Raw genomic sequence first — 18,988 nt, 5'->3', positions numbered from 1 at the left:
AATCCCTAATAGTCTGCCCTCTCCTCTTCTTAAACTCCTTTCCGTCTTTTTTGTGCTGCGTGCCATAGATGACAAACATACCATGTCCAATGTTATACTTGGCACAATAATTTTGGATAAAGAAGAACTAGGATTTCTCTCTGAAATTTCTGAAATTCTAAAAGGGTATGTTTGTATCAATATATATATATTGATGTTTGTATCAATATATATATATTGATACAGTATAAAAAGAAGGACGATTACTAATCACGTGTACAAAGTCTTGGACTATAAAAATCTAGTCTACTTTAATCATGGACTAAGAAGAATTCAGATTTCTTCCTGAAATAACCAGTAGAGTCTGTTTGCATTGAGCTGCAGTAATGGAAGGAAGTACAACTACAAATCATGTCTATGAAATGATTTGTGATATCTGTTCGTGAAATGAATGGACAGATGGTCAGATACATGCATAATTCATAACGATCTCCCGTATACCATCTGTATCCTTGCCTATTTCAACATTCAAAAGTCATAGAAAATGTAGTCACCCTATCATTTGACCTTTGATCTTCGACCCTTCATGATGACAATCAAACCAGCGGCAGATCATTTGAAAGTATTCCTTTCACAAACTGTACATAATCTTTTTTTCTTTTCATTCTCGTAGGTAAATGGTACAAGATGTCGGGGTGTGGATATGTGTTTCTTTATTAGCGTAGGGTTGAAGAGTGTGTTTTGTTTTCTTCGGATATTATACGGGTAGATCGAAAAGTTTATCTGTATCGCATCACATATTTCTTTATTGTTTGTGAATCTCGTCGATCTTAGTTTCTTGTGAATCGTGGATAAATTTCTTTGCATTGTATCTTTAAGTGTTCTCATAAACTGGAGAAGGAAACAAAATTGAGTTTTTAGAAGAAATGAAATAAAATAACATCGAAATAGGCAATAGACGTTGTTGATTCACAGAGCATTTGTTGTTGTTTTCATTACTTATGGATGCAATATATCAAGATGTAATTGTTGTTTTGTACAGGCACATTAGTGGACACTTTTTCTTACATTATTCAAAATGTGGATTGTTTTGGATTGAGTGTGATAGCAACAATACGTGTATCGATTTCTGTTAGGAATGCATATCACTAGTTTTGTCTGCATTGCTTTTAAGGTTTAGTAGCTACACTGCAGACCATTACACTGTATATCTCCCCCACCCTTTTCCTAATCCCCTCACCACCCGAACCAACTCATAAAACACTTGGAACCATTGAAGTGACAATCTTTTGTCAACGAGTCATTATCTGTGATTCTTTTACATCATTTTTCTCAGATGGGATTTATCTGAACAAGTCTTATTGTTTAATATCGAACATCCGTAACGATGGATTTAAGATATTTACTGACTAAATATGAAATTAAGATTAATTGTCACATATTTCAAGGAAACATTGGTGTAATTGGTGCAAATCATACCAAAGTGAACCAGATTTTCTACACAGACATGTCATTTTCCCTTACCCATCACATTGTTATGGTAGTCCAGTATAAATTGTAATGACGTGATCTCCATTTCGAAATGGATTTTTTTTTTTCTTCTTATATTAGTTTCCTTTCACAGTATGCATTGTGAATTTGATGTTAAAATGAAGGTGCCTTTGGGATGGAATTTCTTTCCTCCCATTCAAACAGTGTACCGCTCCTCTGTGTTAAAGTCATGTGCCAGTCCATTTTCCATGGTGGGGGAATACCCTTTCTGGTAGGGGAATCCCCTCTCTGGTGGGGAAATCCCCTTAACCCTGTCTGTGCCAAATATGGGAGTGCCATGTACAAAGTCAATGGCATGTCAATCTCGTGGTAGGCAGAGGGTTAAATATACTGCAGATAAGCTTCAAACATCAACACTTCTGCATGCAAAACATGCTCTTGTAGAGGAACACCTTCCTAATTCATTTAAAGTATGATAAAAATGTAAGCAATGTTTGATACATTAATGCATTTTACATTAAACAAAAACAGTCTTCACAACACGACCTACCTATGAAGATTTCTTAACTTTCTGAATGATTTTGTTTTAGCCAGTGGTATTTCCCCCAAAATATTACTTCCATTTTGGTGTTATGAAAGCAAAATAAAAATGAAAAAGTTTTAATAGCTTCTTTGATTGATATTTCCATTTAGGCCTATTTTGTGAAGATACTCTGGGAAGTTTTGTTACCTTTCAATCAAAAAAGATTTTGTCAAAGTATTACAAACCTCTTCTTGCCATTGATTTGAAATGATGTACTTTAGCAACATGCAGGGGCTTCAAAGTATTCTTTAACAAACATGTCAAGAACATTTTTTTGAAATCTAAAGGATTCTGTTTGAAGATTGTAGTTTGTAATACATAAAAGTATAGAACCTTTTCAAATTCAAGAAACCTAAACTTTACACTCCCTGGAGTTTATGAGAAGGAACCAAAATGGTTTTTCTTATCTCAATATTCATTTCACATTATGCATTATCAGAAAGTTATATATGATAAACATTTATCCAAATTAAGAGAATTGTTGTTATATGCATGCATTGCATAATGTGAAAGCTTAATGTATCTTAAACAAAAACAATTATAACACATGTAAATCTCTCTCTCTCTCTCTTACTCTCTATTTGTGTTAAGGACTATAAAGGGTGTACTATTATCAACAAGATATGTTTGTAAGGTATCTTAGATTTAAAAATGAGAAGCTTGTAAAGTGTGTGTATACTTTATACTCGATGTAGTTTTTAGATGAGAATTGATCAAGTATGAAAAAAAATTGATTCTTTTTCAAGGTGTAGAATGAATATGTGAACAGTAAATTGATTGTTGTGAAGCTGTGTAATAATTGTGATGGTTATTTCAGAGGCAGAAATTCAGCTGGCATAATTTTAGCAATATTTGAGTTTGGTGTAGATTGTTCTGTTTTATAATGCAGTTTGAAAATAAACCAACGTTTAGAAGTTTATTTTCAGTTTTAATGCTATATGAATATTTAAAGAAAAAAGACACAGATGAAATGTGAAGTTTACAGTAGGAAAAGATCAAATTATAATGAGAGATCTCTTTGAATCTGGAAACTTGTCTTTGTGCTTGAAATCATCTTCACATCCCATTGTGATGTCCCTCAAAAGTGACACCAATATCAATTTAATTCACTTTTGGATAAAGACTCTATTGAATTAATTTTTAAAAGATTGTTCATACAATATGAATACAAACAGCTTTGGAAAATCATTTGATTATGAGATGCAATGCCTTAATACTAAATATTGCAAATTTGCTAAATTGGAACAAACATTTTAGAGGCAATATAGAAATTGCACTGCAGTTTATGTCTTGTAAATGTTTCCATCAATATCAAGTAAATTACAATTTTATTTCAAAAAAGGCATAGCCAATTCTACCCCCGTAATTTTGAACCAAACCAAATTAGAAGTCCGAGAAATGAAGTGTATTTTTAAAACTGAAATATGCCAGTTGAATATATGCAGATATCCCTTAAAAATTTCATGTTAAATTCATGTTTTAAAAAAAAACTACCGGTAGGTGAAATTTTTGTTTTTTCTTTTAAGTGGGAATCTTCTGATGAATTTGTTCTGTAGTAATGTAGATGAGTATGATGCATGTGTTGGAGTTTTGTTTATATTCTGTCACAGAGAGTAAAGTGTAAAATCTTCAGATGAAATTTTATTTACTTGTGAAATTTCTGAGGGGCAGGCTCCCATATACGTGCGTGTGTGGATTTTTGTTGTTTCCATTTTTGTTTTTTCCCCCTTTTATTTTTGCTGTGACTTTTTACTTTTTTTCTATTCTGAATTAGAGTTTGATATATATTGCTTATACATTTATGTGTAGATAAATATTCTAGTTTGTTGTTGTAACAATGAAATATAATTCAATTTGATTATGTAATACCTATTCATGAAAGAGTTTAAATGAAATTCCTTATTTTAAAGTAGAATGCAATCTCTGTTCATCATGTTCTTATAGTGTTGTTAAGCTGGTCTCACATTGGCAACACAGTGTTTCATGAATGGTATGACAAAGATAAAATCCACAACCATTAGTAGTATCGATAGTAGACTTTAATGGATAACTTGTTTAGCATAAGGTCCATGCCATTGTACAGAAGGAAGAAGTATCTGTGGGAATAGTTGTAAAGTTACTTTGAAAAAATGCCAACCAAATCCATTTTTCCTTTTAAATTGTCCTTAAAAAAACCTCTGGAATCTTCCTATGCATACATGTATATGTAGAAAGACACAATTCCTATGCATTCAATCTTAAAGGACTATTATAAGAATTTTTCTAGATGGAGATGTGGGTAAAAATTAAACATTTGTGTATTCAGCTCGGCAGAGCCACATAATTGCACCTTAAACTGTTATTCGGTGTATTTCAAAATACTTTCGATACTATTCTGCATTTGAAGTCGTGTAGTAATCTCCACTATGTAAAGTAAGAACATGCCAAATCAGTGTTGTCTTCTTTTTAATGGCCAAAAATAAAGTTGTTCATTCAGTGTTCACAAAATTGTGCAGAATTTCCTCGTAAATAGTGTGTATAGTTGTACATTTATTTCCAGTTTATTCGCAATTAATGCTTCACATCATTACCTGTTTGCTTGTCTTGAAAGCTACAGAGTATTTAGTTGTAAAAGTTAAGCCATGATGCCGATTAGAAATGATATTGTTTATCCAACTAAGAATACCTCTGCTTCATGCATTATAACCAGTATGACACAGAAGTGAAATAATTCATCTGGAAATTGAATCTGTGTAATTTCTGAAATTGAATCACAGTAGGCGTGTGCTATTTGACCTAGTTGTACCGGTAGACAAAATTAGCAACTAGAATTGGTTCACAATAAGACAATCACGCACTGTAGTTACCGTTTGGAATTTTCTTCAATAAATTGTATACTCGCCTGCAAACACATTCATTTGTGATGAAGTGATACACGTAGAAAAAGATTGGTTGTCACAATCGAGGCTGAAATGAAGCAGTTGATTTGATGTTCTTAGCTTTACTTTAAGACAAGCACATTAGAATCGTGTTTAAGCAACAAAACAAAAGTTAAAATCATGAATGGAAATTGTAGTTATGCTATAGAATTAACCAAAATATATATGTCTACACCTAGTAGGATTTAGTTCTAAAGTATGATGTTGCACAATTACATTTTCTTGTATATTTTGATCTTGTTTGCAAATGATTTATATGTTCCTTTTTTTATTTGAATGTTTGTTTTCTTGTAAATTGTGTATTCATGTTTTAAACAGACAATTCCATGTGGGAATACATGTATACGTTTCTCTTAAGAATAATTATAACAGCGGAATAAAGTTGGAATGAGACAGAAAGATAAAGAGATAAAAAAAAATACTTCAAGAAAAAGGGCATGGGTGTGTATATATTATTTATGTATGTACGGTACTCTCCAAAGCTGCAAACAAAATTCCTGTTTACTCGACAATCGAATAGGGTAGAAATTTGTAACCGAAATTTTGATTTTTCCAGTCAATACTCGTGTTTGTTTTGTAAGCCTGCCATTTAATGCATTCATTGCTGCTGCTGCTACCCGAAACTCTTATTTCGGCAATAAAAACAAAGGCAAGTAATAAAATGAATAAAATATAGTTTCTAGAGTTGTACAGACTCTTGCCCTGTGATGTCTGTTCAGTATGTTGTAACGTAAGAAGTGCATCGAGACCCGTACCCAAGAATAATATATGGCATTGTCATAAATGTGTACCGTCACCCTAAGTGTTCAGTAAATTATGTTTTTATTGCTATAATTGTAGACGGGTAGAAATATATTCTCTACTTAGCCAGTACAGACCCTTTAGTCACTTTGAAGTCTGAACTGTCTGTGTGCTAGACTATGATAATAGGCTCTTGATTCAGCCAGTGTCTGAAATATGACAATAGTCTGTGCCTGCAGACATTGTTCTGATCAGCATCAAAACTTGTGAAATTTGTTGTTTCAAAAATGAAGTTTTGTATTTACTGTTTTCTGCAGAAGTCACTTTAAATGTTAAATACCCTTAAAAATAAATGAGCTAAAAGATTTTCACTTCTTTACAGACATCCTGTACATGATCTACATTAAATTATCACTGAGAATTTGGGTAGCAGCAGCTTTAGTATAGAATAATGTATAGAATGTATGTAGAAGACCAATTCTGAAGCTTGGATGTATAATTTATGTTTTATTTCATTTAAAATGTACCAGCCGGAAGTGCACCGATGTATCATCATTAATGCAGATGGATCGGTCACTTTGGGCAGAACATTTTGATGTTTCCTCTTTCTTTTAATATTATTTATATCATACAAAAAGGTTATGTTTTTCTTGTTCAATTAAATACTTCCTAATTTGGAAATGTCTCTTAGAGTATTTTGTGTTGTTAAATTTCTGGTTTGAGAAAAGTTTAATGCAGTGGAGTTTAATGCATGGGTTTGCTGGGAGGGAGAAGAAAAGTATAGAGAGAGATGGGACAGATACTTGGAGATAGAGGAGGAGAGATTCTTGGGAATAGAGTGAGAGAAAGAGAAGGGTTATGGAACGAGATAAATAATGAAATTGAGAATAAACTAGACATATTTTTTTCCATCTGTGCAAAACATTTCTTCTCATCCAAGCAAGTGTAGAGATTTAAAATATTGATCGTATATTTTTACATGAAGATGTTTCACACATATAGAATAACAGCTAATGCCTAATCATAACATTTTATCACCCACACAAACGGGCACCCTTTACTTTTTAATTGAAAGAAACTAAAATATGGTGTACATGAAGCGTCTGACAAGAAATAGGAACATAATACAAGTGGAACTCTTGCGTGATATTAACATTTATTTTCAATTTTGTCTGTTACCTAGCATTGAACATGTTAATGAAAACAAGATCTTTTTTAATATTCAAAGAGCAATTCTGTCCCAGTAAATCCATAATACAATACAGAAGTTTCTCAGCAAATGAAATACATTCATACCTTTCAGTCTTGAGTGTACTTCTATCAAAATTCCTTTTCAAAGACTATTTTAAAGAAGAGGAAAATTATTGCACATACACCATATTTGAAAAGAAAATGCTTCAATGCGATTTACCGGTGTATCCATGTACTACAAATACAGTGGCAACTACTGTTAAAAAGATTGGGAGAGCTCAGATATTACTGGTAGCTTTTTCAGTCTTATAGATGGTGTAGTCCACCTAAAATGTTCTCTTCACACAAAATAAAAGTTTGTCTTTCTTCTTGAAATTATAATTTCTGTTCTCTAAAATGTCTGAATACAATATACATGTATACTGTATGTACACACCAACGATATACAAATAAAACAAGTGTTACATTCACTTTTTAAATTTCTCTCTACTTATGAAATATCTACAGTCGTAACTCAAACACACAAATATAAACTACATTGGAAATGGAAAGGAACATACCCTGTTTTCATCATAATTGCAAACTCAAATAATTCAAATAACACAATACTACATAAAGAGCAACTGGCCTTCATCTGTAACTAAAACTTCAAACACTGATGTCTACCAAACTGGAGAAGTGTGTGTAATTAGCTAGGTCAGTTTTGTAACCAATGGCTTTGGTGCAATTTGGGGACCATATTCAATTCAGTGACCTTCAGCTCTGGACTTGACCCTTGAATGACGTGTAGCTACATCAAGATAGTTGACCTCTGAGTGACCTTTACCTATATTCAGATGATTGACCTATGAGTTACCTTCGACTCCATTCAGAAAGTTGACCTCAGAGCAACCTTTCGCACCGTCCTGATGGTTGACATCTGAATGACCTTTACCTATATTATTATGGTCGACCTATGAGTTACCTTCACCTCCATTCAGAAAGTTGAACTCAGAGTTACCTTTCGCAGTCCTGATGGTTGACCTCTGAATGACCTTTATCTATATTAAAATGATTGACCTATGAGATTCCTTCCACCTCCATTCAGAAAGTTGACCTCAGAGTGACCTTTAGCACTGCTCTGATGGTTGACCTCCGAATGACCTTTATCTATATTCAGATGATTGACCTATGAGTTACCTTCGACTTCATTCAGAAAGTTGACCTCAGAGTTACCTTTCGCACAGTCCTGATGGTTAACCTCTGAATGACATTTATCAATATTAAAATGATTGACCTATGAGTTTCCTTCACCTCCATTCAAAAAGTTGACCTCTGAGTGACCTTTCGCACAGTCCTGATGGTTGACCTCTGAATGACTTTTACCTATATTCAAACGATTGACCTATGAGTTAATACCTTCGACTCCATTCGGAAAGTTGACCTCAAAGTCACCTTTCGCACAGTCCTAATGCTTAACTTCTATGTGACCATTTACTTTAGTCTCATGGGTCACCTCCGAGTGACCTTTAGCACCGCTCTGATGGTTGACCTCTGAGTACCTCTCTTGGTGAGGGTTATCTTCAGGGGGTAGTGAATGTCCTCATCAAACACCTCTTTCCCTTGGGCTTTGGCCTATTTTATATTTATAAAAAAATGGGTAAGAAGGAGTTTGAAATGTTAATGTGGTTGGATGAGCAAGTATGTGCTTGTAAAATGGCGACTGGCCGCAATGCTCCCCAGGGAGTGGAGAATGTGCATACATTGTGTGTAGGTAAGCCTGAATCTGATGACCAGGGTAATAATATATCTGTAAAGCACTTAGACAAATCGTGGTATCTATGTATTGGGCGCTATAATGCTATTAATAATAATGATAATATTCCGCTTTTATATAGCGCCCGATACATTGATACAGCTATGTGTCTATTAAGCGCTATACAGATATTTTGCAGTCATCCATGATACTACAAAAAAAGATCACAATGTCCTATTGCATGGGCTAAGCAGGGCTCAAAATAGGATGGTGCAATGGTTAAAGGTCAACCCATAAATTCTGTATAATTACAGAGATTGCGTAGCATGATTTTTTTTAAAAATTTGTTCATGAAATTAATTTCTTAGTGACAAGTTTTCTACTCTCTTTTATCCATAGAATTATGGGATTTATATAGGATGAAGAAGGTTGATATTTAGCACTCATCAGTTGATCCACTTTTCTATGTACTTAATCTGGGTTTAAACCTGGCTTAAAGTTAGGAGTTATAGACAAGGAAAGCGGTCTTTATGAGCAGGTGGTCTTTAAGCAAAGGTTCCTGCAATGCAGGTTTCTATAAGAGGGATGACTTGATTCATATTGTGTTTAAATAACAGACATTTTTTTATATCAGTTATAGCTCATGTTTATTCCACTCATGTAAATTTTTATATTTTTGAGAAAAGGAAACAAAAAATATGGCCATTACAGAGAGGCGGTCTTTCTATACAGGTGGTTGCTAAAGCAGGTTTGATTGTAAAACCATCCATCTCTATCTATACTGACCTGTTGATACACATTCCACACCATAGGATCATAGTTCTCTTCCAGGGTGAGATGGAAGCTGGATTTGGCCTGCTGACAAAACTTATCAAGGGTGCGGTTCCGACATGGAGCAAATATTACTGCCATGCCCTGTCAAAAAACAAGCATACACAAAGAAAATAAAAAAATAATCTCTTAACCATATATCCTGTTCACTTGAGCCTTTGTTTTATTCAGTGGCCTTGTGGTCTGCGGATGCAGCCTGTGCAGCGGCCAAGGTAATTTTCCTCTGGGCAGCCAAGATGGAGTTCAGTTCCTTACAATTTCTGCGGCCAAGGCCAAAACTGAATATTTTAGGCAAAAATATCAATGGCTGTCAGGGACAACATTTTGTTCTCTATTAAACTTGTGATGGCCAACTTCAGAGGGATGCCTTATCATAATGGCTGCAGCACCATTTGATACTTTTGTATGCCCCGTTGAGTCAATCATAATTCGACTAAGTATGGCTTCATTATTCTTCCTCATAAAAAAACAAATAACTCCATGATGAGGCCAACCTATGGAGAATACTTTTATGCCCAATATAAAAATGAAACAAAATTTCACCACAGAAAGTCTATTTTAGACAACTCTTCAATAGTTGTATTTATGCTTTCTTAGCAGTCAGGTAAAAAAACCATCACTACTTGTACAGACCCGGTTGAGGATATAACTTTTAGCACTATTTATGGTAGATTATTGTTTTACCTGACTGCTATGAAAGCATGTAAATGCTTGTAAGTATTAAAGCAACCAGGGGACCGACGGCTTTAAGTTCTCTCCGAGGAACTGTGAATTCTACTTGTGAATATTTTCTGCAAGTGCATTTGTGCTAATGGTTACAATGTTGTTGAATGATTGCTCCCAAGAACTAAAATCATACTTACATCAGCAGAGAGCAGACTATGGATTGTGTGCACCAAGTCTGACCTATACTGGTCAAAAAACAGGCTGAAAAAAAAAAAAAAGTAGCTTGTTAATCATAACAATCTGTGACATATTCAGAGTTTATATTAATGTTAACTTCTATGAACAGTGAATACATACACTTTATTTCTGAGTATTAAAACGGCCAACTTGCTTTTTTCCCCAAAAGAGACTATTGCCAGATCTGAGTCCACCTTTTATTAAACTCCTAGAGACAGAGCCTGGAAATATCCAGATTCACTCTCATTTAGGTTCATTCACATATAACATGTTAAACCATTGGGGGGGGGGGGGTGGAGTATTTTGTTATAAGGCCTTTAAAAAAAGATGTTGTACTGCCCTTTAAGTGCCAAAACATTTTTTTTTTGGCTAATATTTCTCAGTTTTGATTGCTATAATACATTTTTTTTTTTTTTTTTAAAGCCGATCGTAGATTTCAAGATTTTTGGGTCGGTCGCAAAGGGCAATACAACATCTTTTTTTTTTAGGACCTACTTTTTAGCCCCACTTGACATATATTGACATGCAAAAAATTGCTACAGGTAACAGTTACAGTTTCTCGCATCATAATTAAGTCTTTAGAGGATAAAAGGTCTCCTGAAATGATCGATTACTATGAGGCAGTCTGAAATCTAAACAATGAAATTTGAAAAGAAAGTTGTTATTTTATAGGAAGAGTATTTACTGCTGTTTAGACTAAAATTGCTTACTTACTGAATCAAGAGGGATACTTTTTGTGTGCTATCCATTTGGAAACTTTTTCAAAGTAGTAATTCAAACCATTTCAAAATCACAAAGTTTGATTCAAATATAACATTTCCTGATTGCAGTACAGGTAGAAAAGCAAAATTAAAAACAAACAAACACAAACAAAGATAAAAATCAACAAGACCAAACAAAACAAAACAACTCCCCAAACTTAAAAAGAAAAATATCTATGGAGGTACTCTTTTGATTAATGGTCTGTTTGTTTCTCTCACTCTACCCTTCCCGAAAGATGATACATGCATGTTTAGAAGAGAAAGCCTCTTCAGAAGACACGTCTGTCAGCCATCTTGTAAGGTATGACAGATCGGATGTGCTATGGTATGATAGCATCGTCAGCTTCAAAGCAAACATTATATTCCACTGCTTGATAGTGTGTTCATGATGCTTCTAGTCTGGCTACAAGGCAAACATTATATTCCACCGCTTGATAGTGTGTTCATGATGCTTCTAGTCTGGCTACAAGGCAAACATTATATTCCACCGCTTGATACTGTGTTCATGATGCTTCTAGCCTGCCTACAAGGCAAACATTATATTCCACCGCTTGATACTGTGTTCATGATGCTTCTAGTCTGCCTACAAGGCAAATTGAATATCAAATTATACTAAATTGTCTTTGATTTATATTAGAATTGGATTATTTTTTTCCATTTCTGTTGTCAGAAAGTGCACTAGCTTAACCATAAGAATGAACCTTACATTAATTGTTCATTGAAATAATGATGAAAATTGTAAAAAAAAAAAAAAAGCCATTAGTGGTATCAATAAATTTCAAATGGATAAGGATGGAGGAGAGAGACAGACATATAATACAACATGGACTTAAAACATATTTGACACAGAGCCAGAAACAGAAAGAAATAGAAAGAAAGAAAGATAATTTTTCTTGGGGGGGGGGGGGGGGGGAGACGGAGGAAGAGAGAGAGAGAGAGAGAGAGAGAGAAAGAGAAGACATGCAGTAAAACAGAAGTGGAATAAAACAGAGATTAATAGGATAGGAAAAAGAAATAGAGAAAGAGTGAGAGATAGAGATAGAGAGAAAGAGAGAGAGAGAGAGAGAGAGGGGGAGGGGGAGTGGGAGAGAGAAAGGGAGATAGAGAGAGAGGGATGGGGAGGGGGAATGAAAGAGATGTACTAATGCATGCCTGGATGAAACTCACACAGACAAGTGAGAAAGAGGAAGAGCAAGAAAGAGCTAGAGAGAGAGAGAGAGAGAGACAGAGAGAGAGACAGAGGAAGAGTGAGAGAGAGAGAGAGAGAGAGAGAGAGGGAGAGAGAGGAAGGGGGATGGGGGAATGAAAGAGATGTACGAATGCATGCCTGGATGAAACTCACACAGACGAGAGTGCAATGTAGCATCAAGGCATGCATAGTTGGCATACCATAGATTCCTTACCAGTCTGCACTGAGGATGACATCTACACTCTCCCTCAGGTCACTGAAGCTACTCTCCTCATTCCATCTCACGTTTCTATACATATCATATCACAAAAGAGTAAAGTGTCAGATCTTCAAAGTTGTCATAATTATTCTTATCACGAGTATCTATATCACCACAATAATTTTTTTTCTGAGGTATTAGGATGAACTTCAATTGTTATTCATTAGGTCAATGAAGCTACTCTCCTTGTTCCATCTCACATTTCTATACATGTCATATCACAAAAGAGGAAAGTGTCAGGTCTTCAAAGTGTCATAATTATTTTTATCATCAGTATCTATATCATCACATTGTTTGTTTGAATATGTTTGATCTCATTTTTATTTATAATATTATATATGCATGATTTATTGAATAAAAAACAGATTTATAATTTGTGTGTTTATTATAAGTTTTGGTCGGTAATTTGTAGTTAGACAATGTTGCACTTAGAAACAACCGTATTAAGCGCCTAATAAATGTTGTGTATTATTATTACCACAATTAATTTTTTCTGAGGTATAAGAATGAACTACTTTAATTGTAATTCATTAGATTATGATTTTTTGTAAAATGGGTGTTTTACATGCTAATCACTAGACTGCTTATCTTATCTGGGCATCTACCCCACTACTACTTCATGTAGTAGTAGTAAAAGTAGATTCAAGTTCTTGTAAATGGGGGGGGGGGGGGGGGGGGGTTGATAATAAAATAAAGGTATAGATGCAAAACTACACAAACATATAAATTTACATGAGTGGAATTAATATGAGCTATCACTGATATCACAAAATACAATATATACAATATGAATGAAGTTGTACCTGATATTCACTTCGGTCTTTGTGAATCTGTCCTTGTTTTTTTCTACAATGACCTCTATATCTGATAATAAAGAATTAAGGATTAATTCTTACTAAAAATACAAAAACATTACCATCATATTTAAAAGTTCTATGTGCCATTTAAAAAATGAGATTAAGATGAAATTTGCCGCATAACTGGTTCAAAGTTTTATACAGGTAATAAAAAATGAATACACAAAGTGAATTCTTCATAAACAAACGTAATCTAAACCATATTCATACTGCCTTTGTCAAAGGCATGAGAAATGTTTAAGTATAAAACAAAAGTAGCAAAGGTTTATATTTTAAACACCCCTGATAATCACTTTGCATTAAAAAAAATTAATATAATACTTAAGCAACAATCAACCAAGGAAGTAAAAAAAGACTTGCAACTTTGCAGTAAATAATGCACATTTTCCATCATGATCTCAGTTTAAATGATATCAAATAACAGTAGACAAAATGTCATTTAAAAAACGTAATTAATTCAAAAGGATACTTTTACAGGATAAATCATTTCCATCCGTAAGAATGACTCTTGCAGCATCAGAAGTGCATGCAACCTGCAAGGAAAGAGCATGTGTTTATACAATCTTTCTGATCAAGATTCATATGGTATTCGTATTTATTAATAAAACTCAGTTAAATTTTAATTCATAATCGTTGAAGATAAGTTAACAATGACAGTCGAGAATCACTCGTATTCAGTACAAACTCAGTCAGAAGTAGAAAGGTGCCCATTGAACATACATGTAAGTCTCAGAATTTCAACTCTGGACATCCAGGGTCCTGATGCACACATACAACAAATTGCAAAATGATCCCCTATGTAGCAATATAGCAATGCTATTCATAACGTTAATAGCACTATAGTTAATCCTAATTTAACAATTTTATATTTCATCATTGTTTTCCATCCAAACACATAGTCAAAGTGAACATTGGGCATAGAGGGTGAAGTAGACACTTTTAAGTCATGGCAATATCAAATTGCATACATAAACCGGAACTAGCAATTTAAACATCTTTTTTTTAAACACAAATCACAATCTAAATCAGCCATTTGAATAAAAAAAATTTAAAAAAAATAAATCAGTGACTTTTCAAACAAACCACGATAAATCTCCTTTAAAGAATTGAATAATTTTTCAAACCATATATATTTCAAAAACTCTTAAAAAAAAGGACAAAAACATAAAACCATGAGATTTTGTGAATTTAATGCAATTGGCAATGCTGGTAAAAAAAAATCATCATGCAATTGATGATGGTCAATGACAGATCAAAAAAGGATTTTTTTATGAATGAACTCACAGCAATGCCAGCCAAACATGTCATGCCTCCGCCAAGCTCACAAACCGTCTTCTCTCTGAAAAATGTAGAACATTTCAAATGATTTCCAAGTGCACACAACAAAACCAAAATGATGAATGAAATCAAATGATGTAAGAGTGCATCGTACCCCTTCGGGACATTCATTCCACATTTTGTGGTTTCACGTTTTTTATTCAGAGCCCTAAAATATATACCAGCTGGTTTCAGAGTGAGAGCAAATATTTTTGCACACACTGCATCCATATTTCTTGCATGACCATATAGCGTTAGATGCCAAGAATTTTTTAAAGGAAAAACAATCTTTAAAATACTTAAATTGGCAATACATTGAGAGTTTCATAATGAATATCTTCAATCAAAATTGACATTTTTCCAACTTTTTGACAATGCTCCTACACATACATGTAGATATTGTTTTTTTTAGAGATATCACATGTTGTCAGAACAGTGTAGCAATAAAAGACAAATATAGTTGTTGCCAATTTGAAGAACAGCATGTGATCAATTTAACCATTAAATTAAATCCTGTCCTGAAAGAGTAAAGGCGGCTAAAGACTGTTTTAGACTTTTATTGAGATTTTCTTTTTGCCTGTGACATAAAAAATTAATGTAAAGTGACTCGATGGTTGTCTTAAAGGGAAAATTTAAACTTGCAATTGTACTGTAATATTTTTCATCTTATTATACAAATAAGCCAGAACCACAGCAAGATTGGGACTCTTAAGTACCTCAATTGTTATGTTAGATGTAATTCTGTGGAACAATAATGACTTTCAAGATAAAATGAATTAATTTAATTTGGATTCGCGATAAGATAGACACATGGAATGGAATGATATGAAAGTCCAAAGAGTCAAGACAAAATGATTATGATTTAATGAATGGATGGTCATTCCAAGCCATTATGAAATGCAGGAAGTAATTGCTTTGCAATATCAAACAAATCAATTGTATCCTCTCAATAGTTCATATTCTTTCTCTGACAGGCATTATATGATTCTATCTCATACATCTAATTAAAAAATTATGATACAATTATTTAGGTCTTGTTTTTATGATATTGAATTTTAAAAATGAATGAGTCAAATGGGATGAGGTTCTGAAGATGAGTGTGCTTAGAGTCAGAAGGATGTACTGCCATCTCATGTACTAAGGAGTACGGCCCTTCCGGTTCTCACCAAATGAATTCTGAAACTATTATCAGTTTAAGTTTACCTGAACAAGTCTCTGTGTGTCAGACAATGGTGGGCCAAGACTTCTTCTGAGGGCCATACACCTATAAATAATATATGGTTCCAAAGAGGGGGAGAGAGAGATAGGTAGAGGTAGGGAGAGAAGAGAATGTTCTAATTTCATGTCGATTTACTTGCACATATGAAAACAATTTATCAGAAAAACATCTACCTCACAGTTAGTAACTGTGGCATCATATATATTGAAACATAATATTCATTGACTCTTGTGGCAGAGATTCATACATACAGTAACATCAATTTTTCATATTTTTTATTAAGTGTACTGTAACTCTCTTTATCATATCCTAGTAGTGTCCCTGTTTATTGAAATGTTTACAAAATATGAGAAACAACTAGAATAAATGAATAAATTTAGGGGCAAATAATACACAAATCATGATATACTTACACACATTTCCAGTGTTGTTGAATCCAATCAGCTCTTTAGGGGAGAACTGCTCTTTGAGATGTCTACAATGTTTTCAATAAAATCCATTAAAAGAAGAAAGTCACTATAAGGAAATCTTCATTTTGCAGAGAGATCTTGCTAGTTCTTTTCACAAACACAAACCAGCATTCAAAGATTCAAGCATCATCATTAACATTGTTCAGGATTTTTGTTTTCACCCTATTGCCAGTCACGGTACATTACAGCAATAAAATATGTCATTAACAAAAACCCACTTTATTGAGAAATCCAGTTTTCTTGACAAAAAAGGTGAAGGAGGACATGGGATATTAAGCCAGCATTAAGTTTCTTCTAAGAGCTAGAGCGAGATATTTCTACTTCTTTACACAAAACAACATTTAACTTTTTAATTCTTAAAAGTGTGCCGTGACTAGAAAAAGGTTGCAAAAAGCATGGACCATGCCATTGTAGGAATTCTGACAAAAATAGTCATGAAAAGGTTACAAATACCCTTTCATAAACCTTGTACATGTATATATAGTAAAGTAGACCGAAAGCTTCAGTCTCTGATATCAACGGTTGTTCCGCTGAGACGTCTGCCAGTCTGGCTCAAATGACCGCCTCTATACATGTGTACCGGGAAGGTTGATAAATGTCAGTTTTATCAAAGAATTACCCACACCAGATGGTTATTTCTGTGTAATAGTAAAGTGGCTTGTATACAAACCTGACATCAATGCAGAAATCTCTGTGGGATGGGCTTGAATATTGAAACCAAGAATAATTTTCTGTGCCATCTGACGATGATGAAATTGAAGGAAGTTTTTTGGTTGTCAACAATCCATAAGAACTAAATCTCCGAACAGACACCTCACTGGTTATATTCTTTCTTGTGATCTCATTGTTGAATCCTTTATTCATCAGAGCCTGTTGAAAAATTGAAATTGTAAAAATATGACTTCTGAAAATGATAATGGCGATAAAATTTGCCTTAACAGGGTAATGTAGTCATCTAATCAGCTCTGTACTCATCATCCTTGCTACCATTATATATTTTAATATAATTATAATATTTTATTTTTAAAGAACTATTACATACTACTACTAATAATCACTATAATAATCCTAATACTTTAACTATCATGATTATTATAATTATTATTACTACTACTACTAATTATGATTATAATAATCATAATATTATTATGATTATTATAATTAGTATTAGTGGTATTATTTTTTAAATGTTATTGTTATTTATTTTCATTATTATTATTATCATTTTTATTATTGTTATTATTATTATTATTATTATAATGATCAAGAAAGAAAGCAGTATGGTTGGTCTAAATGAGGAAGGTGCTTGAGACAAGAAGAGGAGGGTGTGTTATCGTGGTGTGAAAGTCAGAAACCCCTCATAATTAGCAGGAAAACGCTAACTTTAATAAATGATGATGATGCTGAATAATAATAATAATAAACATGCACTCTTGTAGAAAAGTATATGATATGTCTCTTTGCACCTACAAAGGACTTTGGATATTACCCGGCTTTAGCTCCAGCATCCGTAGCACTCAGTGCATTCCAGGAACTTATTATCATCCTCCTCCTTGTCATCATCATCATTGCCCCCACCATAAATTAATTCAAAATTATCATCTTTATATCACATACCTCATTTGTATAGATCTAGCGATTCATGGGTTTCATCATGTTTATTGGTAGTAGTCTAATTGGATTTATTGCTAATCAGTATTCTTTAGTGCACACGCTCTGCTCCCTTGGGAGTATTCCATCACCAGGATCTATCTTCATCTGCATCATTACAAATACCACCACAACCACTACCATCATTGTCATCATCACCATCATCATTTTTTTGTTGGCAAGTAGATTTAGATGTTTACACCAAGTTGGCTAATAATTAATAAACATAGCTACTCTAGATGGGGATGCACTTCTCGCGAGCTCTCATCATAATTTATCAGACATATAATCTTTTACCTTTCCAAGAAGTTTCCATCGTTTTTTAGCAGCATCCCTGTCATTTTCTTTCAATCCTGTTTTAGAAGACATCTTTGCACACTTGCAGATTCTGCATTTGTTTTTGACATTATCAGGTTTTGTTTAAAACAGGAGTATATTCTTTTGACTCTGCTATCCTTAGATCTATGTCTGAGCCCGAGTCAGGCTGAACTGAGATGATCAAAGCTTGGTCAGGTGAGCTGATCTGAGGAACTGATAAAATATGCAGCTGACAACTTGCAACTATATACCGTTCGTTTCCGTAGCTAATATGGCTAGGTACGGTACGTACAGCCCACCTAGCAGCTACATGTTTACAGTACAGCAGTCCGTGCGAGTCTCCCAGCTGCAGGCTCTGGCTCTGGCGCGCGCTTATTTTGTGTGTGGATCTAATACTACACGGAATACAAAATTACATATGGAGATTTATTTAATTCCTATTTTAGTTTCTTCAACTTTTAGTTCAATTTATGTTTAAATGAACAATATGAACATTTTTTGCAATATAACTATACCCACCAAGTAGCATGAAACACTATTAAGGGCAACTTTTGCTTGAATTTGAATGTGTAGCAG

The 18,988-nt window shown here is 33.8% G+C and overlaps 1 protein-coding gene across 1 annotated transcript; it reads right to left on the bottom strand.

The window, feature by feature from the left end:
- Positions 1-8,379: 8,379 nt before the first annotated feature.
- On the bottom strand, positions 8,380-18,573 carry LOC100892187 (calmodulin-lysine N-methyltransferase). The gene is made up of 11 exons (XM_011668059.2): positions 18,392-18,573; positions 17,115-17,314; positions 16,388-16,449; positions 15,959-16,019; positions 14,723-14,777; positions 13,908-13,971; positions 13,385-13,445; positions 12,537-12,611; positions 10,333-10,396; positions 9,425-9,553; positions 8,380-8,517 (listed from the first exon to the last, which is right to left on the bottom strand). The coding sequence occupies exons 1-11, from the start codon at positions 18,461-18,463 to the stop codon at positions 8,395-8,397; spliced, it is 966 nt and encodes a 321-aa protein (XP_011666361.1). The 5' UTR covers positions 18,464-18,573; the 3' UTR covers positions 8,380-8,394.
- Between the last annotated feature and the right edge of the window lie 415 nt (positions 18,574-18,988).

Source organism: Strongylocentrotus purpuratus, unplaced genomic scaffold (genome assembly GCF_000002235.5).
Source record: "Strongylocentrotus purpuratus isolate Spur 01 unplaced genomic scaffold, Spur_5.0 spur5_scaffold_5, whole genome shotgun sequence".
In the NCBI taxonomy this organism is placed as follows: Eukaryota; Metazoa; Echinodermata; class Echinoidea; order Camarodonta; family Strongylocentrotidae; genus Strongylocentrotus; species Strongylocentrotus purpuratus.
Note: the sequence above shows the minus strand (reverse complement) of the source record. Positions and strands in the feature narration are given on the sequence as shown.